General features: G+C 36.8%; 1 protein-coding gene across 1 annotated transcript in view; it reads left to right on the top strand.

The window, feature by feature from the left end:
• Window positions 1-26821, top strand: part of KPNA1 (karyopherin subunit alpha 1) — a 99502-nt gene that overhangs the window by 25252 nt on the left and 47429 nt on the right. Inside the window, exon 2 of the mRNA XM_025375083.1 lies at window positions 430-563. Coding sequence (XP_025230868.1) covers window positions 435-563 — 129 coding nt within the window. The 5' untranslated portion in view covers window positions 430-434. The remainder of the gene's footprint in view (window positions 1-429; window positions 564-26821) is intronic.

The following is a 26821-nucleotide window of genomic DNA, read 5'->3' as shown; positions in this document are numbered from 1 at the left end:
AGTAACCTGGCCAGGTGTAGTGGCTTACGCCTGAAATCCCAGCACTTTGGGAGGCCAAGGTGGGAGGATCACTTGAAGCTAGGAGTTCAAGACCAGCCTGGGCAACATGATCAGACCCTGTCTCTACAAATAATAAAAAAATTTGCTGGGCATGGTGGCATGCACCTGTGGTCCCAGATACTCAGGAACCTGAAGCAGGAGGATTGCTTTAACCCAGGAGTTTGAGGCTGCAGTGAGCTATGATTGCACCACTGTACTCTAGTCTGGGTGGACAGAGCAAGACCTTGTCTTAAAAAAGGCAGGAGTTGGGGAGGGGAAGTAGCCATTTCTGATGTCCCTTTGGGATATCTGCATGTAAAAGACTGAGCTCCTAGAATAACAGAGCTCTTCACAGTAAACTCATTTGTTCTCTCCCCACTTTTATTGTAGAAATCATGACCACCCCAGGAAAAGAGAACTTTCGCCTAAAAAGTTATAAGAACAAATCTCTGAATCCAGATGAGATGCGCAGGAGGAGGGAGGAAGAAGGACTACAGTTACGAAAGCAGAAAAGAGAAGAACAGGTAAATCCTGTGCCTTTATTCATTTATTTTAAAGAATTTAATGTTCCATTTTAAGCCTGAAACTACCTTCTTTTATTTTAACAATGTTGTGTGTGTGTGTGTGTGTGTGTGTGTGTATGTGCACGCGCACGCGTGTGTTCCCGTTCTCCCCTGGAAAATTACTTTTTTGGAGTGGGGATGAGGAGGTCCTGAAAAGTGGTATACAAGAATGGGGAAATCTGTCACATTTTCATTTTCTCAGCATAACTACACTGTTGAATATTTTCGCCTGTTTGTTTTTAGTGTATTTTAGTTTTCTAAAGGTGCAACTTTCTTCTTTAAGATTTTTTTGGTGTATGTTTGTTAATGAATTCACAAGTGACCAATAAAGTGTTGCTGTTCATTATAAACTTAAAATTGGAAATGTAAAAATATATACAAAAAGAAAGGAGAAACCTCATAAACCAGTCCTTTGAATTCAGTAATTGTCAACAATTTGCTACACTTGTTTTCATGTTTGTCTTTACATTTATTTGTTACCTAACATTTTAAAGTAAAATTTCATTCACAGAATATGTCTTTTTATTCCAGATTAATTATTAATCATAAAGACATTTAGAACATTTTTTTTTTTTTTTTTTTTCCTCTTTTTTAAAAATTTTATTGATAAATATTTTTTTTTTTTTAGTAAAAAAAAAAAAAAAAAAAAAAGTTTAATTTTTTTTTTTTTTTTTTTTTTTTTGCTAAGGAGGGACTTTGGAGCCTGAAGGAGCATTTGATCCTCACTATAGAAATTCCATAAAGTCAGATGAATTAGAACCCTCATGCTTGAGAAATAAGATATTCTATTATAAATATTTTGCAGTCATAGTGAAATATTCTCAAAACAGATTTTATGAAAAACTGCATTAGATAATCCAGTTAGGTGAAGTCCAACAGTACATTACAACCTCAGTATTTTATTTGTTAGGGTTGTAGATATATGAATCAAGCACTTTATTATTGGCAAAGATACTTTGTAATATTGTAATAGACTTTATATTGAGTGTAGCAAATTATGAATTCTTGACCTTCTGCTTTATCATCTTTGAATGTATTCCCTTAATTTTCTCTTATTTATATATTTATTTATTTTTGAACTGGAAATGGATCCTTTTCTTTCAGTGAGCTTTTATATTAGCTTGTATTTTTTGGGTGAATTTCCTTTTCTTTCTTTTTTTGTTTTGTGTGTGTGTGTGTGTGGTTTTTTTGAGACAGAGTCTTGCTCTGTCACCAGGCTGGAGTATGGTGGCGTGATCTTGGCTTGCTGCAACCTCCACCTCCAAGGTTCAAGCGATTCTCCTGCCTCAACCTTCTGAGTAGCTGGGACTACAGGCGCATGCCACCACACCCAGCTAATTTTTGTATTTTTAGTAGAGACAGGGTTTCACCATCCTGGCCAGGATGGCCTCGATCTCTTGTCCTCGTGATCCGCCTGCCTCAGCCTCCCAAAATGCTGAGATTACAGTAATTTCCTTTCCTTTTATTCTCAGAAATCATAACAGCATGGTTATATATTTATATTCATGTATTTAAATGGAATACATGTATGATACATGTGAACCCAGGTATAGGTCTGAATATAACCACCAGTGTATGGATCGTATTTGGCCTAACACCGTATTTGGCATAACACCATTTGTTATATATTTATATTCATATATTTAAATGGAATACATGTATGATACATGTGAACCCAGGTATAGGTCTGAATATAACCACCAGTGTATGGATCGTATTTGGCATAACACCATTTGAAGGTGTAGCAGTGGCACGCTTTGATTAACGCAGTGTTCATTTTATTCTGTTTCTTCCTGGTGACTACTGATTTCATGTAATTAAACTTCATTATAAAATTTGTGTACTACTGAAAGCAATCTACAGATTCAGTGCAATTTCTCTCCAATTACCAATGTCATTCTTCACAGAATAAGGGAAAACAATCCTGGGATTCATACGGAACCAAAAAAGAACCCCCATCGCCAAAGCCATCTTAAGCAAAATATAAAGCTGGAGGTATCACATTAGCTGATGTCAAATTATACTACAAGGCTGTAGTAATTGAAAACAACGCAGTACTGGTATAAAAGTAGACATATAAGTCAATGGAATGGAATAGAGAATCCAGAAATAAAGCCCCATACTGTCAACCAACTGATCTTGGACAAAGTTGGCAAAAGTATATATGGGGGAAAGGATACACTATTCAATGAATAGTGCTGGGAAAATTGGAGAGCGGTATGCAAAAGAATGAAAGTGTACCCCTGCCATATACAAAAATTAACTCAAGATGGATTCAGTAATTAAATATATAACCTGAAACTATAAAAATCCTAGAAGAAAACCTGGGAAAAACTCTTCTGGACATTGATCTAAGCAAAGAATTTATGATTAAGTCCTCAAAAGGAAACATACAAAAACCAAAAATAGGTAAATGGGGCTTAAACTAAAAGGCTTCTGCACAGCAAATGCAATAATGTATTTAACAGACAACCTACAGTATGGGAGAAAATATTTGTTAACACTATCTGACAAAGTTCTAATGTTCAGAATCTACAAGGAACTCAAACAACAAGAAAAAACTCCATTAAAATGTGGGCAAAGGACATGAAAAGATACTTCTCAAAAGAAGACATACAAGTGACCATGAAAAAATGGTCAACATCACTAATTATCAAATAAATGAAAGTTAAAACTATAATGAGGCCGAGTGGGGTGGCTCATGCCTGTAATCCCAGCACTTTGGGAGGCCAGGGTGGGCAGATCACCTGAGATCAGGAGTTCGAGACCATCCTGGCCAACGTGGTGAAATCCTGTCTCTACTAAAAATACAAAATTTAGCTGGTGTGGTGATGGGGTAAAGGAGGGTACTTTCAGTATAAGACTATGTTCTTGGGAATTTTCCTGTGTTAATTCATTGAGAAGCTCCTTCCTTCCTCATATCCTGTAAGTCAAATGTTGGACTTACTAGGCTGGTTTTCTTAATTTTCTCTTTTTCAAACCGTGCCCTTGTTTCAGTCCGCTACCTCACTACAGCTTTCCATTATACCTCAATTAAGAAAAATTTCTGAGGCTTTCCAAGGCTCTGTGTGGTTTGTGGGCTTGCTTCTCAACAGTATATTCCTCCATAGGCTCTTAGGTTTGATCTTCCTCCACTCTAACTTGTATGTCGTTTCTCAGTCTGTTTTTCCATTGTCGTAGATATGACTGGGAGCTACACATACTGTTTTTGTTTCTTGTCCCTTTTGTCATTGTGGGGTAGTATTTCTGAGACTAAAAGGATGGGAAGGCCTGATTCTACTATTTTTGATCTGTATGTCTCATTGTATAAGGTAGATTATTATGCTGATTAGTTTATAACTGGCTTGAAAATTTTATTGACCTTGGGACATATTTAATTAAACATTTAATTAAAACATATTAAATATGTTTTAATCCTGTGGTGAATAGAGCTGGACAGTTCTAGGATAGTGTAGTGGATTAATGATGAAGTATTGATGATAACAGTTAACTGTTGAGTGTTTGCTATTCTAAGCACTTAATGAATTAACTTCTCTAATCATCTCAACCAAACTCTGAGGTAGGTTATTATTTTCTGATATATTACAGTTACACAATAATTGTGAATGTCTTTAAGTGTCTGATTATGGACATGATAAAGCATATGTATGTAAAAACTCTGAAATGGATAGAAAATAAATTCATAGCATTACTGGTCTTTTATCTGAAACTCAGCTAAGTGGTTACAGCAGTTCAGTGTAAGTGACCATTGCCATAAAGAATAATAGTCTTTTTCACTGGAAAGAAGCTTTGCAATAATCTAGACCAGCAGTGTTAAAATTTTTATGTTCCGTGGAGCTTTGAGGCTCAGTTGAGTCTCATGCTGCTTCTGTTTCCCCATGAAAAGTTTGAAAATGGTTGAGCTATGCTGTCCAATATGACAGCATACAGTTAACTATTGAGCATTTAATATGTGGCTAATTCAAACTGATATATGTAAGTGTAAAATTTACATTGGATTTTGAAGATTCCGTATGAAAAAATAAGTATCTCAATTTTTATACTGAAATAATATTCTAGACATGGGTTAAATAAAATATTAAAATTAATTTTATTTCCTTTTTTAACTGTGGCTACTAGAAATTTTTAAAATTTCATTTGTGGCTTTCATTGTATTTCTGTAGAGCAGTGCAGGTACAAACCATGTTTCTATTTTATACCAGAATTTTGAGTTTGAATGATTTGGCCAAGATTACGTAGCAGATAAGTAGAACCAAGATCTTTTCATATCTGAATTAGTGTTCTTTCCACAGGCTCATGCAGCATTAGGTCCACCTGATAAAAGTTGTACTGGCATGCTGTGACACAAATCTTGTGATTGTTTTGCAGGGCAGGATTGGAAGGAAAGCATAATTAAAATGTGATGGTCACAACATTGCTTTGCATGCTTAGCCCACCTCTTATAACTACAAATGATTAAATGATACTGATTATAGCTATTTGGATACCGTGGTACATCTCTTATTCTGTATGACCTCTGTTACCCTTTTGGGATTATTTCATTTAATGCCATTTTAAAGATTTTCACAGTTGTCCATCATGCTGAGACATTTTTGCTTGAGTAATTGCATAACTTGCATGTTTTCCAACCTTTTACTGCATTATAAATTGTCTTTGACAAATTTAATATGTTAATCAATCTCGTTCTTCCACTTTTATCAAACCAGTTTTTGTTAGTGCTTCTTTTGGCTAGTAGTATTAGTTGCATGTTGGCCAGTTTGCCCTTTGATTTCACCTGCTGTTTAACCAACAGCCGCTACAGTTTTTATCACTGCATTAATAACACTTAACGTGTCTTGAAAGTGGTTGTACATTTTTAAAATATTTTCTGTTGCTAATTTTTTTTCTAGCAGTTTTGAATACTGTTGACATAGCTTTGCTGTTCAGAGTCAAATATCGCATGAGCAATTGTTTTTTTCATGATCTATAGTACTTAAAAGATTATTAACAGTATCCCACGGTACCAAACTGCCTGTGCATGTAAACTGCATGTCCAATAGATGTAATGTTCGTGACTAGGTATGATTTTGGAATCATGTAAATGTTTTAAATAACTGTAAAACAAAATTAAATCAAAATGAGAGAAGAAATCTTCAAATTAAAAAGCAGGAAACAAGTGACCTGGTTTGTCATGCTTATGGCTAAGCCACACAGAGAAGAATTAATTTAATATACCATTAAACTATGGTAATTTGACTAATTTCCTCTGCTAGTTTATATCTTAACGACAAAAGAGAAGTATAAATGAATCTTCACTTTTGGTAATCATATAAAACTGGTAGTTATTACGAAACTATATATATTTGTATATGAATAAAGGAAATTCATATTTATATTAATATTAGAAATCTGATACTTTTACTTTAAGAAAATAAGTAAATAAGAAAATTAAAGAAGTTAAGTAAGTTTGAATTGGTAATATCACTGGGAATTTATGATATATTTTCTTTAAAAAAACAAAACACCAGCCCTGTCCTGAGAGGGCCTAGAAATAGTAAATTACCTTGTTGCAGTGAGCACTGGCATTCTGAGGTATTTAGAATTTTTCTTTCAAAGGAACCAGGTTCCTTGCAAAAATAACTGGTTCTTGGTTAAACATAGGGAATATTTTATAAAGCAAAGAAGTTATCTGAGACCACTGGAGTTTTGTTGAAAAGACTCGGAGCTAACTTGAACTAGCTCCCATTGGGTAAAAATGGGGTATTTTGAGTATCAGGAAAGTTATAAAGACGTCTGCTTCTGGCCAAAATGGAGTATTAGTACCAGGATTTACCCTCCTACCTGAAGGAACCAGGAATAAACAGATACAATACATGAAAACAGCGGTTCAAGACACTAGGCATTAGGCAGTGGAAGATAGTGATATCTAAAGATGGGAAACAAATGAGATAAATCCTGTGATTATCTCAGCTTACTGTTTTGAGTTTCTAGTTGTAAACATAGAAAAAGGCGCTAAGGCAGAGCCCACAGCCTTGCTGCGTTGAGGCAGAGCTGAGAGTCTGTGAATACCAGGCAAATAGAGTTCATAGGATGGAATATCAAAGAAGAGAGACCTGTATATTGAGTGAAGCCTGAAAATCTTCAAAGGCTTTCCACAGATACTCAGCAGAATGCTGATTAGCACGTGTTTGAGGAAACTACCCAAGGTTAGAGAAAATATCATTTTAAAAGATTAGAGGGAACAGTGCCTGGTACCTATACAGGGCTGGAAATAGTACCTATCCCACTATCTAGTTTGGAGAAACTCATAATTCATGAGGGATTAGGTAGAGTATTTAGGAGAGCCTTGCCTCAGTAGTTAAGATTAATGAGCTGTATACTTAGTACTGCTCCAGACTTAACCTGACAAATGAAAGCAAGGTCCAGAAGGATCAAAAAGTTTCCATATAACTTAGCTGTATACCAAAATGGAGCTCAGGAATGTTTATAGGAATACAAAAATACCTAGTACATGAGGTAAAATTGACATTGTCTAGCATCCAAAGATTGTGACATATGCAAAAAAGCAGGAAAACACAACACAATGGGGAGAATGATCAGTTGAAACTGACTCACCTGATAAAGATAAGTTAGAGTTAGCAGGTAATAAAATTTAAATGGTTATTATAACCATACCATATTCCATATGTTCAAAAAGTTAGAGATATGGAAGATAAAGACTCTGCCAGACATGGTGGTTCATGCCTATAATCCCAGTGCTTTGGGAGGCTGAGATGGGAGGATCGCTTGAGCCCAGGAGCAACATAACGAGACCCGGTCTCTACCAGAAAGTAAATAAATAAGTTAAAAACTTGTGCCACACACTAACTATGGTCCTAAATCCCAAGGTTGAGGTGAGAGGGTGGCTTGAGCCCAGGAATTTGAGGTTTATTCCTATGACTGTGCCACTGTGCTCCAGCCGGAGTGACAGAGTGAGACTCTCTTTGGAAAAAAAAAAAAAAAAAAACTAATAAAGTAAAAAGGTATGAAAAGACTCAATTTGAACTCCGGGAGATAAAAACTGTGATGTCCAAGATGAGAAATTCACAAATGGGATTAATTGCAATTAGAAATTGCAAAAGAAAAGATTAGTGAACTTCTGGGCATAGGAATAGAAACTATCAAGAATGAAAAAGAGGTGATACCCCCCCTTTCCCCACGCCCCGACACACACACACACACACACACACACACACACACACACACACACACAGGAGGGCAAAAATAATCACAAGTGAGTTATGGGACAACTTCAAGAAACCTGAATACAGACAATTGGAGTCCCCAAAGGAAAAGAGAGCGTGGAAGAGAAAAAATACTTAAAGAAATAATGTCTGAAAACCTTTTATAATGAAGAACTGTAAATCCACTGATTGAAGGAACTAAGTGAATCCCCAACACAAGAAAGATGAAGAAAACTATATCATGGCACATCATAGCCAAACTGCTCAAACCTAATCTTAAAAAGAAACTCTTTAAAAACACCCAGAGTAAAGACATGTTACATGCAGAGGAACAGAGATAAGGATGACATCAGAGTTCTCATTGTAAACAATAAAAGCCAGAAGACAGTGGAGAAGCATCTTTAAAGAAGGAAGCTGTCAACCAAAGAATTCTTCACCACCAGACGTTGCACTGAGACAGAAGTAAAATAATGTCCTAGATTACTTGAGCAATTCCCAGCTATCAAATTATTTTATCTGTAAATACTTCAATATGTATCTCTACAGAGTAAAGATTCTTTTTTTCTTTTTTGGAGACAGAGTCTCATTCTGTTGCCCATGCTGGCTGGAGTGTGGTGGTGTGATTACAACTCACTATAGACTCAATCTCCCAGGCTCAAAGTGATCCACTTCAGCCTTGCTGGCTGAAGGCCAGCACTTGCAGGCACGCACCACTATGCCTGGCTGATTCAAAACTTTTCTTGTAGAGATGGGGTCTCACTATGTTGCCCAGGCTGGTCTCAAACTCTTGGCCTCAAGCAGTCCTCCTGCTTTGGATTCCCAAAGTGCTGACATTACAGGAGTGAGCCATGGTGCCCAGCCCTGGATAAAGATTTTTTTTTTTTTTTTTTTTTTTTTTTTTAGACGGGGGGTTTCTCTGTCTCCCCCCCTGGACTGCAGTGGCCTGATCTCAGCTCACTGCAAGCTCCGCCTCCCGGGTTCACGCCATTCTTCGGCCTCAGCCTCCCGAGTAGCTGGGACTACAGGCGCCCGCCACCTCGCCCGGCTAGTTTTTTGTATTTCTTAATAGAGACGGGGTTTCACCGTGTTAGCCAGGATGGTCTCGATCTCCTGACCTCGTGATCCGCCCGTCTCGGCCTCCCAAAGTGCTGGGATTACAGGCTTGCGCCATCGCGCCCGGCCTGGATAAAGATTTTTAAACTTAAAAATCATCAAAGAGCCCTGTCAGCTTTTCACCTCAAGTTTTAGCAGTCTTTGATGGTCCCTTCCTAGTTCCATTACTTTTATAGGAGTTACGGTGATCATTTCTTCTGCTTTTATTAGCTGGAAGGTCATTCAGAATAGTGTTATCATACTTTAAAGAGTTAGTTTCTTAATATTAAGCATCTAGTCAACATTCAGATTTTCTGCATTGTCACAAAATCTTATGTTTGTTTCTTAGAGTCAGAAACTAAATAAGTCATACATTGTATTTGATACTGTCTCTTAACTGTTTAAAAAAATTTTTATTAATAATTGGTGAAAACAAAATTCTTCCTCTTACCCATTTTTAGGTGTGCAGTTCAGTAGTGTTAACAATATTCACATTGTTATATAACATATATCTAGAACCATCTTGCAGAATTGAAATTCTATACCACATTAAACAAGTGTTCCTCATTTCTCCTTTCCCAGCTTCTGACAACTGACATTCTACTTTCTGTTTCCATGATTTTGATTTCTCTAGATAACTCGTATAAGTAGACTCATACAATATTTGTCCTCTTGTAACTGACTTATTTCACTCAGCATAATGACTTCAAGGTTCATCTATGCTGTAGCTTATGACAGGATCCCTTTTTCTTTAAGGCTGAATAATAGTCCATTGTATGTATTACCACATTTTCTTTATTCATCTGTTGGTGGACATTTGGGCTGCTTCCACCTCCTGGCCCATGTGAATAATGCTGCAATGAGCATGAGTGTGCAAATATCTCTTTTGATACTCTGTTTTGAATTCTTTTGGACATATACACATAAGTGGGATGTCTAGATCATATGATGATTTCATTTTAAATATTTTCAATAGCCTCCCCACTGTTTTTCATAGTGGCTACACATTTTATGGTAGTTTTGATTTCCATTTGTCTAACGATAAGTGATGTTGAGCATCTTTTCATATGCTTGTTGGCATTTGTATGTCTTTGGAGAAATGTCTATTTGGTTGTTTTGCCTATTTTTTAATTCATTACTTGGCTAATCCTTACATTCTGGTTTTGTCAGCCTGATCTGTCATTATAAAGAGCCCCGACAGCTTTTTACCTCAAGTTTTGGCAGTGTTTGATGGTCCCTGCCTAGATCCATTACTTTTGTAGAGGTTACAGTGATCATTCCTTCTGCTTTTATTAGTTGGAAGGTCACTCAAAAGAAGACCTTTCCCTTAGCTACAGTTGACATAGGACAGAGAAATGCTTGATTCTCTTCCTATATATTTTTTCATAATGATGAGTTGGTTTCTTAGCATCCTCCAAAGGGATGAAATAATGTGTGCTTTAATATCATTAAGAATGCACAGAATTTAACATGGAATCTTTTAAAAATAGGTTTATGACAGTCTGGTTGACAGTCTGTGAAAACCATCACCATAATTAAGTTGTGAACATATTCATCTCACCCAGAGGTTTCCTAGTATACTTTTTTAGTACATTTTTCTCTACCCCTTTCCTCTGATCTATTTTCTGTTACCACTGATTAGTTAACCATAAATGGAATTATGCAACGTGTATTCTTTTTCTTTCTCGTTTCACAGAATTTAATCATTTTGGTATTCACTTATTGTTTTATGTATGAATTGTTCATTCCATTTTATGATTGAGTAGTATTCTATTGTATAGGTAAACAACAATTGGTTTATCCATTTACTTGTTGATGGAATTTGGATTATTTCCAGTTTTTGTTGATTACAAATAAAATTGTTAGGAACACTCATGGACAGCTTTTTGTGTGGATATAACTTTTCTTTTCCCTCAGATAAGTATCTAGAAGTGATATGGCTGGGTTGTATTGCTGGTGTATACTTAAGGTGCTGTCAACTGTTTGCCAAAATGGGTTGTACTATTTTACCTTCCCATGAGCAGTGTATGAGAGTTTGAGTTGCTACACATCGTTGTTCACACTTGGTATGGTCAGTCTTTCCTATTTCAGCTATTCTGAGGGATATGTAGAAGTACTCCATGATGGTTTCAGTTTTCATTCACCTAATAAATAAAGTTGTGAGCATCTTTTCTTTTTTTAAAAAGTTTATTTTTAATTGGCAAATAATAATTGTGTATATTTATCATCTTATATACTTCTTGTGGTGTGAATATTTAATATTCACTCTTTTAGCAATTTTGACTTATGTAATACATTATTATTAACTGTAGTCACCATGCTATACAACAGATCAACAGTGAACATCTTTTTATGGGCTTCTTTGCTGTGTATCTGCTTTAGTGAAGTCTGTTAAAAAAAATTCCTTTCCAGTTAAATTTTTTAATTGAGTCGATCGTCTTCTAGATATGTCTTTTGCTAGGTACATGTTTTACACATATTTTCTCCCAGTCAGTGGCTTGCCTTTTCATTTACAAAAGTATATTTTAAAGAACAAGCATTTATTTCTGATGTGAAGTACATGTTAAGAGTTCTTTTTTTTTTTATATGGCTATCCAGTTGTTCAGGTGCCATTTATTGTAAAGATTATTTCTCCCTATTGAATTTCCTTGGAAACACTTACCGTTGACCGTATCTGTATAGGTCTGTTTCTGGACCTCTACTTTGTTCTATTGGTCTATTTATATAGGTTAAATACCATGCTGGCTGATAACTGTGGCCTTAAGATTAGTTTCAAATCAGGTAGTGTTAGAGCACTTTTTCTTTTTCAAAATTGTTTTGGTCTGGGCGCAGTGACTCATGCCTGTAAACCCAGCACTTTGGGAGGCTGAGGCGGGAAGATCGCTTAAGTTTGAGACCAGCCTGGGTAAGATGGCAAGACACCATCTCTACAAAAAGAACAAAACAACAGCAACAACAACAAAAACCAATTAGCATGCACCTGTAGTCCCAGATACTCAAGAGACTGAGGTGGGAGAATTGCTTGAGCCCAGAATTTTGAGGCAGCAATGAGGTATGATTGTGCCCCTGCACTCCAGCCTGGGTGTCAAAGCGGGATCTCATCCCTTAAAAAGTAAAACATTCTTTTGGTTATTATAGGTCCTTCACATTTATATGAACTTTAGAATCAGCTATTCAGTTTGTACATGAAAGCCTACTGGGAATTTGATTGGGATTATGTTGAATCTATAAATCAGTTTGGAGAATTGATACTCTTAAGTTAAATCTTGAGTCCTCTGACCCATGAGCACAGTATCTTCATTTATTTATGTCATCTTTCTTTCTTTCTTCTTATTTTATTATTATTTTTTTTGAGATGGAGTCTCACTCTGTCGCCCAGGCTGGAGTGCAGTGGCGCAGTCTCAGCTCACTGCAAACTCTGCCTCCCTGGTTCAAACAGCTCTCCTGCCTCAGCCTCCCAAGCAGCTAGGATTACAGGCGCCCACCACCATGCCAGCTAATTTTTGTATTTTTAGTAGAGATGAGGTTTCACCATATTGGCCATGCTGGTCTTAGGTGATCTGCCTGCCTTGGCCTCCCAAAGTGCTAGGATCACAGTCGTGTGAACCATTGTGCCCGGCCACATTTATTTTTTATAATTGAGATTTTATTGGTTGTGTTGAGGATCAGTATACAGACGTTTCCATTTGTACACAGTTCTTAACATATGTACTGAAAATCTAAAAAGCTGTGTATTGTAATTCTTTTTTAAACAGTTATTCCAGTGAATTTCCAGCTTAAAATCTGAAGGCAAATTTTTAAGAGGCTGTCAGGTACCAGTATCTTAAAATGTTAAGTTACTACGTACATCCCACCAATTCACAGTTTAATAGCATATATACTACATATTCAAATTTTCAATCTTTTGCAGTACATTAACAAAGTTATTAGGAAAACAGCACTACCATGACTGAAGATTTTACAGAGTATGCACATTTCTGATAGGGAGAGCCATGATCAAGGAGTGGTTTTCTTTAGGAAACAATTCTGCTAAAAAACAACATAGGAATAGAAGTAATTTAAAATATTCAAGACATTAAATGCAGAACTGTGATTCCATACTGCCATTTTGTATGCTTTTTATTGTAGGATATAAAAACTAACCCCTCATATGTGGAATGTCAAAGCCTGCCGTAATTCAGTATCCCACACTATTTTGTTTGTACCAAAAAATAACCAGCAAATGATTTCACCTCTTAAAAAAAGCATTTACACCTAAAAAATGGGATGAGTTGGGATTCCCTCCTTCTAAAAACGTTTCTAGAGCTACTAGAAAACTTACATTTACAAAACAGTTTATAAAAATATTCCTCTGGACTGGGCATGGTGGCTCACACCTGTAATCCCAGCACTTTGGGAGGCTGAGGCGAGCAGATCAGCTGAGGTCAGTTCAAGACCAGACTGGCCAATATGTTGAAGCCCCATTTCTGCTAAAAATACAAAAATTAGCCAGTTGTGGTGGGGGGCGCCTGTAATCCCAGCTACTTGGGAGGCTGAGGCAGGAGGATCACTTGAACCCGGGAGGTGGAGGTTGTAGTGAGCCAAGACCATGCCATTGCACTCCAGCCTTGGCAACAAGAGTGAAACTCCAATTAAAAAAAAAAAAAAAAAACTCAGAAAATTCCTGTGGATAGTACAAGGGAGACAGGAATGACTCATGAGAGACAAGGTATATGATATTAACCACACTTGGCTTTTTTTTCCTCCGGCTTTCTCAGTTTAGTTTCTCTGTTTTCTGTAGGTAAATGTTTAGTTTCTTGGTTAGCCACTTCGGTGTATTTTCTCTTTGCCTTCCTTTTCACTTTTGTTTTGTCTGAAGATGTATCCTTTCCTGCTGCCTTTTTTGGCTTCCTTTCCACTTTTGTAGGAGCAGGGTTAGCTGAGAACTGTGCTGGATCTCCACCTGGGCTCTTCCTTCCCTATCCCTTCAGCTGAGCTGACCTTCCTTCCTCTTGGATATTTTGGTGGTGGGGAGGCGTGAGAGCCTTTGTGAAGCTAGGCTGCCTGGCTGTTGCTGTCCGGTCTTGTCCCATCCCGTCCTCTCCACTCTCTGCCAGCTACTGAGACCTGCTGCGGGGGTTAGGTCATCTTTAAATTCTCTCGGCAATTTGTAGTTTTTGGTGTGTAGGTCTTACAGATTTTTATCTTTTGTCACATTTTCCCCAAGTATTTCATTTTTATTGATGCTATTGTAATTGTTATTTTTTAGATTTCAGTTGTTCATTGTTAATATGTAGAAATGCAGTTTAATTTTGTATACTGATCTCCTAAAGCTTACTGAACTCACTTGTTAGTTCTAGCCCCTTTGTTATAGATTCCATTGGGTTTTTTACATAGGTAATCATGTCATCTGCAGATAAAAGTTTCCTTATTTTCCATTCTTATTTGGATGCCTTTTATTTCTTTAACTTGTTTGGTTGTATTGACTAGAACTTAATGGTGCAGTGTTGAATGAAAATAGTAAAAACAGACCTATCTGTTTTATTCCTGACCTTAGGTGAAAAGTAGTGGGTCTTTCATTACTTACGATGTTAATTACAGGTTTTTCATATACAGTCATGTACTACATAACTATGTTTCCATTAGCTATGGGCCATATATATGATGTCCCATAAGATTATAATTACCATATTTTTACTGTACCTTTTCTATATTTTGATATGCAGATTTTTACCTTTGGGTTAAAAGTGCCTCCAGTGTTCAGTACAGTAACATGCTGTACAAGTTTGTAGCCTAGGAGCAATAGGCTGTATCATATCTCCTAGGTGTGTAGTAGGCACTTCCATCTAGGTTTGTGTAACTACAATCTGTGATGTTCACACAATGATGAAGTCGTCTGATGTATTTCTCAGACTCTTGTTAAGTGATACATGTGTATATTTTATGAGATTAAGGAAGTTCTCTCTCTTTTTAAAAAGTTTTTATATCTATGTATGTACTTATACAGTATACTAAAGAAAAACTTTTTTAAAGAGTTTCTTTAAAAACTTAAAATTTCATTGAGCCCAAAATGTCATATGACGTTAAGAAAGTTCTCTTCTGTTCCTAGTTGAATAGATATATAAATGTTTAGGGTTCTTACATCTTCTTGATTGACTGACTCCTTGATCATTATGAAATTACCTACTTTCTGATATATTATTTATCTTAAACCAACTTGTCTGACATTATAATACAGTCACTCCAGCTTTCTGTTAGCTAGCATTGGCTTTGACACAGTTTCATTGATATTTAATTCACATACTGAACAATTCACCCACTTGAAGTGTGTAATTCAGTGGTTTTTAGTATATTCATAGAGTTCCAGAACTTCACCACAACCAATTTTAGAACATTTTGGTCACCCGCTAAAAAAACCCTTATGCCCATTAGCAGTCACTCTCCATTCCCTCTGCTTCCCAGTTAGCACCCCTCAACCCTCATCTACTTTCTGTCTCTATAGATTTGCCTATTCTGGACATTTCATGTAAGTGGAATCATACAGTATATGTGGTCTTTTGTGATTGGTTTCTTTAACTTAGTAGAGTGTGTTACAGATTGATCCATGTTGTAACATGTATTGGTACCTCATTCCCTTTTCTCACTAAATATTCCATTGTGCAGATATACCACTTTTTGTTTATTGATTCGGTTGTTGGACATTTGGATTAACTTTTTTTACTATTGTAAATAATGCTACTGTGAACACATACAAGTTTTTTTGTGGATGTATGTTTTTATTTCTATGTATGTACTTATACAGTATGCTAAGTACAACTCTTAGTACAGTGTACTGAGAGTGGAATTTCTGGGTTATGTGGTAAATCTACATTTAATATTTTGTGGAACTGCCAACCTGTTTTCTACAAAAGCTGTACCATTTTGCATTTTTATTAGCAATGTATGAAGGTTTCAGTTTCTCCACATTCTTGGAACACTTGTTATTATCTGTCTTTGTTGAGACAGGGTCTTCCTCTGTTGCCCAGGCTGGAGTACAGTGGTGCCATCATGGTTCACTGCAGCTTTGAGCTCCCAGGGTCAAGTGGTCCTTCCACCTCAGCCTCCCAAGTAGCTAGGACTACAGGCACGCGCCACCGTGCCTGGCTAATTTTTTATTATTTTTTGTAGACACAGAGTCTTACTATATTGTCCAGGCTGGTCTCAAACTCCTGACCTCAAGTGATCCTCCTGCTTCAGCCTCCCAAGGCACTAGGATTGCAGGTGTGAGGCACTGTGCCTGGCCTCAATGGTTTCTTTTAAATACTTTTTTTTTTCTAATGAGAAAAGTTTAAAAAAATATCGTACCACATTATTACTATTTCTGATGGTCTTTATTCCTTTTTGTGGATCTGTGTTTCATCTGGTGTTAGTTTCCTTCTATCTAAGGAACATCCTTTGACATTTTCTTACAGGACTGGCCTGTTGGTGATGAATTCATTCAGTTTGTGTGTGTCTGAAAAAAGTTTATTTCACTATTTTTATAAAGACCTTATTTAATTTTTTTAAAGCAGTTTTTGGTTCCCCTCAAAATTGAACAGATAGTACAGAGATTTCTTATATACTCTCTGCCCCTACACATGCATAGCCTCCGGCATTGTCAGCATCCCCCATGGAGTGGTACCTTTGTTATAATTAGTGAACCTACATTGACACATCATTGTCATTCAAAGTGTATGGTTTATATTAGAGTTTATTCCTAGTATTGTACATTCTGTGGGTTTGATATCACACAGAGTAGATTCCCTGCTCTAAAAGTCTGTGCTCTACCTGTTTGTCCCCCTTTCCCCCAACATCCAACAACTACTGATCTTTTTACTGTCTCTATAGTTTTGCCTTTTCCAGAATGTCATATAGCTGGAATCATGCAATGTGTATGCCTTTTGAGATTGGCCTCTTTCACTTAATAATATGTATTTAATGTTCCTTCATGTCTTTCCATGGCTTCATAGCTCATTTCATTTTAGTGTTGAATAATATTCCATTGTCTGGATGCACCGTAGTTTATCCGTTTACCTGCTGAAAGACATCTTGGTTGCTTCTGAGTTTTGACAGTTAACGGATAAAACTCCGATACACATTTGTGGGCAGGATTTTGTGTAGATAGACACTTTCAGTTTTGTTGTTGTTGTTTTTATGAATACCAAGGAATATTGTTGCTGATCTTACGGAAGAGTATGTTTAATTTTTGTTGCTGTTGTTGAGACGGAGTCTTGCTCTGTTGCCTAGGCTGGAGTGCAGTGGCACGATTTTGGTTCACTGCAGCCTCTGCCTCCCAGGTTCAAGTGATTCTCCTGCCTCAGCCTCCTGAGTAGCTGGAATTACAGGCGCCTACCACCACACCTGGCTAATTTTTTGTATTTTTAGTAGAGACAGGGTTTCACCATGTTGCTCAGGCTGGTCTTGAATTCCTGACCTCAGGTAATCCACCTGCCTTGGCCTCCCAAAGTGCTGGGATTACAGGCATGACCTACCGCACCTGGCCGAGTATGTTTAATTTTGTAACAAACTGCTAAACTGTCTTCCAAAGTGGCTGTACCATTTTGCCTTTTCTACTGGCAATGAATATGAGTTCCTATTCCACAGCCTTGCCAGCATTTGGTGTTAGCAGTGGTTTTGGATTTTGGCCATTCTGATAGGTAGGTCGTGGTATCTCGTTTAGTTTGCGTTTCCCTGATGACATATAATATGGATTACCTCTTCATATGCTTGTTTGCCATCTACATATCTTCTTTAGTGAAGTGTCTTTAAAGGTCTTTGGCCCATTTTTAGGTGGGTTGTTTGTTTTCTTGTTAAGTTTTAAGTTTTTTATATATTTTGAATACTAGTCTTTCATTAGATATTTTGCAGATATTTCTTCCCAGTCTGTGGCTTGTCTTTTCATTCTCTTGGTAGTGTCTTTCACAGAGCAGAATTTTTAATTTTAACAAAGTTGAGCTTACCAGTTATTTCATGGATCATGCCTTTGGTGTTGTATCTAAAATATCATTACCAATCCTAGGAACTCCAGCATTTCCCCTGTATTACCTTGTAGGAGTTTTTCAGGTTTTTTTTTTTTTTTGGGGGGGGTGGGGATAGGGTTTTGCTTTTGTTGCCCAGGCTGGAGAGCAATGGCACAATCTTGGCTCACTGCAACCTCCACCTCCTGAATTCAAGCGATTCTCCTGCCTCAGCCTCCTGAGTAGCTGGGATTACAGATGCCTTCCATCATGCCTGGCTAATTTGTTGTTGTTGTTGTTTGGTTGGTTGGTTGGTTGGTTGATTGAGATGGAGTCTCGTTCTGTACCCGAGGCTGGAGTGCAGTGGCGCAATCTTGGCTCACTGCAACCTCTGCCTCCTGGGTCCCGGTTCAGGCAGTTCTCCTGCCTCAGCCTCCTGAGTAGCTGGGATTACAGACATGTGCCAACATGCCCAGCTAATTTTTGTATTTTTAGTAGAGACGGGGTTTCCCCATGTTGGCCAGGCTGGTCTTGAACTCCTGACCTTGTGATCCACCTGCCTCAGCCTCCCCAAGTGCTGGGATTACAGGTGTGAGCCACTGCCCCGGCCTAATTTTTGTATTAATAGAAATGGAGTTTCACCATGTTGATCAGGTTGGTCTTGAACTCCTGACCTCAGGTGATCCACCCACCTCAGCCTTCCAGAGTGCTGGGATTACAGGCGCGAGCGAGTGCGCCTGACCTAGTTTTTTATTTCATTGCATTTAGGACTGTGATTTGTTGTGGATTAATTTTTGTGAATGAAGGGTGTAAGACCTGTGGTTTAGATTTATTATTTTTTTTTTGTCTGTGTGTGTCCAGTTGTTCCAGCACCATTTTCCCCCTTTGGACCTTTCTTCTTCTTCTTCCTCTTTTTTTTGAGACAGTGTCTTGCTCTTGTCGCCAGGCTGGAGTGCAGTGGTGCCATGTTGGCTCACTGCAACCTCCGACTCCCTGGTTCAAGTAATTCTTCTGCCTCAGCTTCCCGAGTAGCTGGGATTACAGGCGTGTGCCACCACGCCTAGCTAATTTTTGTATTTTTAGTAGAGACGGATTTCACCATGTTGGCCAGGATGGTCTCAATCTCCTGACATCGTGATTCCCCCACTTTGGCCACTCAAAGTGCTGGGATTTCAGGCATGAGCCATCACACCCGGCTTGGACTTTTTTTTTTTTTTTTTTAATACGGATATTTCAATTGGCAAATAAAATTGTATATATTTATGGTGTACAATATGATGTTTTGAAATATGTGTATATTGTGGAATGGCTGAATCAAGCAAATTAATATACAGATCATCTCATATACTCATCATTTTGTGTTAAGCACACTTAAAATCTACAGTCTCAGCAGGATTTCTTTTTTTAAGGCAAGGTCTTACTCTGTCACCCAGGCTGGAGTGCAGTGGTGTGATCGTGGCTCACCGTAGCCTGGAGCTCCCACCTTAGCCTTTCGAGTAGCTGGGACTACAGGCCAGTGCCATGCTGCCCAGCTGATTTTTTGCTTTTTTGTAGAGGCAGGGTCTTGCTATGTTGCCCAGATGAGTCTTGAACTCCTGGTCTCAAATGATCCTCTGTCCTCAGCCTTCCAAAGTGCTGGGATTACAGGTGTGAGCCACCATGCCTGGCTAATCTATTGTCTTAACAGTTTTCAAATGTACAATATACTGTTATGAACTATAGTCACCTTGTCGTACAATAGATCTCTTGAACTTACTCTTCCTAACTGAAATTTTGAATCCCTTCACCAACATCTATCCAGCCTTTCCTGTCCCCAGTCCTCCACACTTATTAACAACCATTATACTCCCTACATCTATGATTTGACTTTTTTAGATTCCACATAAAAGTGAGATGTTTATGTGGTCTTTCTGTGTCTGCCTTATTTCCTTAACATAATGTCCTCCAGGTTCATCCATGTTGTTGCAAATGATAGGATTTCTTTCATTTTTAAGAACATTGATCTGTTTTTAAGAACATTGGTCTGTACCACACTTTTTTGATCCATTCATCTGAGATGGACACTTGGGTTGATTCCATATCTTGGCTATTGTGAATAATGTTACAGTGAACCTGGGAATGCAAATATCTCTTTGACATACTGACTTCCTTTCCTTTGGTTATGTGCCCAGTAGTGGGATTGCTGGATCATACGGTAATTCTTTTAGTTTTTTTGTGGAGCCTCCATACTATTTTTCATACTGACTATAATAAATTACATTCCCATCAGCAATGTGCAAGGGTTTCCTTTTCTCAGCATCCTCACCAGCATGCCATCTTTCATCTTTTTGATGATTGTCATTCCAACAGGTGTGAGGTAATACCTTATTATGGCTTCAATTTGTATTTCCCTGGTGATGAGTGATGGTGAGCATTTTTTCATATACCTATTGGCCATTTTATGTCGTCTTTTGAGAAATGTCTCTTTAAGTTCTTTACCTATTTTAAAATCAGATTGTTTTCTTACTATTGAGTTATTTTTGAGTTCCTTATATATTTTGGATAGTATCCCCTTATCTGATGTACGGTTTGCAAATATTTTCTTCCATTGCATAAATTCTCTTCACTCTTTCGATTCCTGTGCTGTGCTTTTTAAAAAGTTTGATGTAACCCCATTTGTCTACATGCTTTTGTTACCTGTGCTTTTGGGGTCCCATCCAAAAAATCATTGCCTAGACCAGTGTCAGGAAGCTTTTTCCCTATGTTTTACAGTTTCAGGTCTTACGTTTCAGTCTCTAATGCATATTGAATTAATTTTTGTTTATGGTGTGGGATACAAGTTCAGTTTCTTTCTTGTGGACGTGGATATCTAATTTTTTGAGCCCCATTTATTGAACAGACTGTTCTTCCCCTGTTGTGTGTTCTTGGCACCTTTGTAGAAAAATCAATTAATCATAAATGTGTGGATTTACTTCTGGGCTGTTTATTCTGTTTCATTGCTCTGTGTGTTTGTTTTCATGCCAAAGACCTTGCTGTTTTGATTACTGTAGTGTGTAGCATACAGTTGACCCTTGAACAAGGTCTTGAACTGCTTGGGTCCACTTAAATGCAGATTTTCCCCTGCCTTTACCACTTCTGAGACAGCAAGACCAACCCTTCCTCTTCCCTCCTCCTCAGCTTACTCAACTTGAAGACGAGAAGATGAAGGCCCTTATGATGGTCCACTTCCACTTTATGAATTGTAACTATATTTTCTCTTCCTTACGATTTTCTAAATAACATTTTTTTGTAGCTTACTTTATTGTAAGAATACTGCATATAATATATATATCATGCAAAATGTATTAATTTAGTGTTTGTGTCATTGCTAAGACTTCCAGTCAATAGTAGCCTATTTGTAGTTAGGCTGTAGGGAAGTTAAAAGTTATATGCAGCTTTTTGACTGCATAGGGGATTGGCTCCCCTGATGCCTGTGTCATTTAAGGGTCAGTTGTATTTTGAAATCAGTGTGAAGCCTCCTCTGTTCATTTTTTGCTCAAGATTGCTTTGGCTATTTGGGGTCTTTAGTGGGTCTGTATGAATTTTAGGATTTTAAAAAATTTCTGTGAGAAATATCATTGGAATTTTGATAGAGGTTGTATTGAATCTGTAGATTGCTTTGGTTAGTATGAACATTTTAATACTGTTCTTCTAATTCGTGAACATAAGAATATATTTCCATTCATTTATTTCAGTTTGTTTCATCTGTGTTTTATATAGTTTTTAATGTACAGGTCTTTCACCTCTTTGGCTAAATTAACTCCTAAGTATTTTATTTTATTTTTGTAACCATCGTAAATGGGATTGTTTTCTTAATTTCTTTTTCAGATAGTTTGTTGTTAGTATATGGAAATGCTACACATTTTTGTTTGTTGATTTTATATCCTGCAACTTTGCTGAATCCATATATTATTTCTAACAGTTTATTGGCAGAGTCTTTAGAGTTCTTTCTATGTAAAATCATGTGTTCTGCAGTCAGGGACAATTTCATTTCTTCCTTTTTAATTTAGATGCCTTTTATTTCTTTCTCTTGCCTAATTACTCTGGCTAGGACTTCCAACACCACGTCGAGTGAAGATGGCAAGAGTGGCCATCCTTGTCTTGTTTCTGATCTTAGAAGAAAAGCTTTCAACTTTTCACTGTTTAGTATGATGCTAGCTATTGGCTTCTCATATATGGCCTTTATTGTGTTGAGGTAAATTCTTTCTATACCTGATTTATTGAGTTTTTATGAAAGGATGTTGAAATTTGTCTCGTGCTTTTTCTGCATCTATTGAGACAATCATATGTTTTTGTCCTTCGTTCTGTTAACGTGATTCACATTCATAGATTTGTGTATGTTGAACCATCCTTGTATCCCTGAGGTAAATCCTATATGTTCATATTGAATGATCCTTTTAATGTGCTGTTGAATTTTGTTAATACTTTGTTGAACTCCAGCACTGTTTATTGAAAACAGTACCTTTGCACCGTTGTATTTTATCCATTTCTTTGTCAAAGATCATTGTACTAGATTTATGAGGTCTATTTCTGGGCTCTCTATTCTATTTCATTGATCTGTATGTCTGTTCTTTTGCCAGTACCACGCTGTCTTGCTTACAATAAAGCTTGAAGTTGGGTAGAGTCAGTCCTCTAACTTTGTTCTTTTCCTTCAGTATTTTGTTGGCTATTTTGGATCTTTTGCCTCTCCATATAAATTTTAGAATCATCTTGGTGATAGAAAATAACTTTCTGGGGTTGTAATTGCATTAAATATATAGGTCTAGTTGGGAAGCACTGACATCTTGCCAATGTTGAGTCTTCCTGTATAGATAGGAATAATACCTCTCCAGTTATTTAGGTCTTTGATTTGTTTCATCAGAGCTTTGTAGTTTTCCTCATAGAAATCTCATATATATTTTGTTAAATTCATACCTAAGTATTCTGTTTTTTGGGAGTGTAATGTAAATGACACTGTTTTTAATTTAAAATTCCACTTGTTCATTGCTGGTGTATAGGAAAGCAGTTGAATTTTGTATATTAACCTTGTATCATGCAACCTTGCTATAATTGCTTATTAGTTCCAGAGGTTTTTTTTCATTGATTCTTTTGAATTCTTCATGTGGACAACTATGTCATCTGAGAAAAACAGATGGTTTTATTTCTTCTATTCTCATCAGCATGCCTTTTTCCCTTTTCTTGTCTTAATAAATCCATTAGGACTTGCAATACAATGCTGAAAAGGAGTGGTGAGAGGAAATCTCCTTGTCTCGCTCCTGATCTTAGCAGAAAAGCTTCTAGTTTCATACCATTTAAGTATATTGTTAGCTGTAGGTTTTTTCTGGATATTCCTTGTCAAGTTGAGGAATGAGAATTTTAAAAATCATGAATGGGTGTGGGATTTTTTTTCATATGCTTTGTCTGCATCTGTTGATATGGTTGTGTGATTTTTCTTCCTTAGTTTGTTGATGTGATGGATTTTATTAATGATTTTCAAACGTTGGACCAGTAATTTACATCTGGGATAAATCCCACTTGATCATAGTATGTGATTCTTTTTATACATTGTTGGGTTTGTTTTGCTAATGTTTTGTTGAGGGTTTTGCACCTGTGTTCATAAAACATGTTGGTCTGTAGTTTTCTTATAATGTCTCTGTCGAGTTTTGGAATACTCTGATGTTGGCCTCTACCGAATGACTTAAGAAGGATTCCTTCTGCTTCTATCTTGTGTAGGAGATGATAGAGAATGGGTATAATTTCTTTCCTAAGTGTTTTATAAAATTCACCAGTGAACCCATCTGGTCCTGGTGTTTTCTGTTTTGAAAGGTTATTATTGGTTCAGTTTCTTTTAATACAGGCCTATTTAGATTGTTTCTTGTGTGAGTTATTGGTAGTTTGTGGCTTTCGGGAAAGTGGTTCATTTTTCTAGGTAATAAAATTTGTAGCAATAGAATTGTTCATAGCATTCTTTTTTTATTTTTATTTTTTTGAGACAGAGCCTCGCTGTTACCCAGGCTAGAGTGTAGTGGTGCCATCTTGGCTCACTGCAACCTCTGCCTCCCGGATCCAGGCGATTCTGGTGCCTCAGCCGCCTGAGTTGCTGGGATTACAGGCGCCTGTCACCACACCTGGCTAATTTTTATATTTTTAATGGAGACGGGGTTTCGCCATGTTGGCCAGGCTGGTCTTGAACTCCTGTCCTCAAGTGACCTGCCTGCCTTGGCCTCCCAAAGTGGTGGGATTACAGATGTGAGCCAGTATACTGTGCCTGGCCAGTATTATTTTATTGTCCTTCTAATCTTCATGAGATTTGTAGTGATTTCTTTCTTTGATTTCTGATATTAGGAGTTTGTGTCCTCTTCTCTTTTTGCTAGTCTGCTTGGCTAGAGGTTTATGGTTTAATTGATCTTTTCAAAGAACAAGCTTTTGGTTTTTATCCTTGATTTTTCTCTCTTGATTTCCTGTTTTCAGTTACATTGATATCTGCTCTTATTTTTATTCTTCTGCTAACTTTAGATTTAATTCGCTGCTTCTTTTTCTGTTTTTTTAAGGTGATTGATTAGGTGATTTTAGATCTTTTGTCTTTTTTGGTAAATACATTCAATGCTACGAATTTCCCTCTAAGCACTGCTTTCACTTCATCCCACAGATTTTGATAAGTTGTGCCTTTATTTTCATTTAGCTCAAAATATTTTAAAATTTATCTTGAGATCTCTTTTTTGACCTATGTGTTATTAGAAGTGTGTTATTTAATCTACCAAGTATTTGGGGTTTTTTTTTTTTTCGATTATATTTCTGTTATTGATTTGTAATTTAATTTTATTGTGGCCGGAGAGGAGACATTTTATGACTTGTTCTTTTGAATGTGTTAAGTTTTGTTTTATGGTCCAGAATGTGGTCTATCTTGATGAATATCTGATGTGAGTGTAAAAATGTGTGTTCTGTTATTTCTTCTGTGACATAATCTGTGGATATTCATTATATTCAGTTGATTGATGTTGAGTTCAATTATGTCCTTACTGGTTTTCTCCCTGCTTGATCTGTCCATTTCTGATAGGCGTTGAAGTGTCCAACTGTAATAGTGAATGCATTTATTTCTCCTTGCAATTCTGTCAGTTTTTGCCTACATAGACACTTTGTTGTTAGGCTTATGCACGCTAAGCATTATTATGTCTTTTTATCCTTATTTTTATCCTTGATAAAAGTTATCCTTGATAACTTGCCTTATCTGCTGTGTCTGAAATTATTACAGATAACTCCACTTTCTTTTTTTGAGACAGAGTCTCGCTCTGTGGCCCAGGCTGGAGCGCAGGGGTGCGGTCTCAGTTCACTGTAACCTCTGTCTGCCAGGACATGCACCACCATGCCTGGCTAATTTTTGTGTTTTTAGTAGAGATGGGGTTTCGCTATGTTGGCCAGGCTGGTCTTGAACTCTTGTCCTCATGTGATCTGCCTGCCTCGGCCTCCCAAAGTGCTGGGATTACAGGCATGAGCCACCATGCCTGGCCAACTCTTCTTTCTTTTAATTGGTGTTAATATGATATATATTTCTCCATCTATTTACTTTCAATCTGTGTTTTTATTTACAGTGGGTTTCTTGTAAACCACATCCAGTTGGTTCTTGTTTTTGTGATCCACTTTGACAATCTCTTTTAGTCTTTATTTTTTGCCAAAATGCTGATTTATTTAGAATATTGAACTGAGTATTTCAGTCAATTAAATTAAAATCAGTGAAGGAATACATTGTATAAGCAAAATGATTTGCATTGTGGGACATACTGCGTACTTTCAAGGAATTGTGGGACTAAATGTAAAGGTGTAGAGTGATTATGTTGACAAATATAAAGGTATTTTATAGCTGACCTCTTCTGTTTCCTGCCCTTTCTGTCACCCCTGCATTGTATGCAGGCCCAACTTCTACATGTCAGAATCTGTGTTTCTTTACCTGAGGACTTTCTGTGACCACTGAATTCCAATTTTGCATCTGTGTAGCAGGTTGCAGGTACTAGAAAATTAACATTCCCCAACAACCTTGAACCGATGATGGAAGATGATGTATAAATAATACCCCAGTTGCCTCACCCTTGAATAGGATGACTCCAAGATGTATCTGACAATCTCTTTTAATTGATGCACTTAGACTATTGACAGTCAAAGAAATTGCAAAGATAGTTGGATTGATATTCACTGTATTCATTACTGATTTCTATTTGTTACCCTTGTTTTTTGTTTCTAGTTATGTCTTTCACTCTTTTTCTGCTTTTGTGGTTTTATTTGAGCATTTTATATGATTTCCATTTTCTCTTTCTTAGCATATCAGTTGTACTTTTTTACTTTGCTTAGTGGTTGTCCTAGAATGTCCTAGATTGTAAATGTATATTTACAACTACCTCAAATCTGCTTTAAAATAACACTATATACCTCTTCACAGGTAGTGTATCTTACTATGAGATAATCCTGTTTCTCCCTTCCATTCCTTGTATCATTGCTGTTACTCATTTAACTTATACAGAAATATATGTAATCTCATATATATTTACATTAGCATACATAATCAAATGCATTGTTGCTATTTTAAACAAAATTTTACCTGCTAAATCAATTTTTAAAATGTTTTAATTTTACATTCACTTATTCATTCTTTAGTGTTCTTCCTTTATGTAGATCCAAGTTTCTGACCTATATAATTTTCCTTTTTGCTAAAGAATTTCATTTAACATTTCTTGGAAAGCAGGTCTCCTAACAATAAATTTCGTTAGTATTCTTAAAAAAATCTTTATTTCATCTCTTCACTTTTGAAGGATGATTTTGCAAGGTTCAGAGTTTCTAGTTTGGTGGTTTTCTCTCTCAACACTTCAAATATTTCACTTCACTTTCTTCTGGCATGTGTGGTTATCATTCTTATCTTTATTCATGTGTAAGTACAGTGTTTTTCCCCCTGTCTTTTAGGATTGTTTTTCCTTTATTTCTGATT

This window comes from Theropithecus gelada, chromosome 2 (assembly GCF_003255815.1).
Source record: "Theropithecus gelada isolate Dixy chromosome 2, Tgel_1.0, whole genome shotgun sequence".
Taxonomy (NCBI): Eukaryota; Metazoa; Chordata; class Mammalia; order Primates; family Cercopithecidae; genus Theropithecus; species Theropithecus gelada.
The sequence above is the reverse complement of the archived record's forward strand: the minus strand, read 5'-3'. Positions and strand labels throughout refer to the sequence as shown.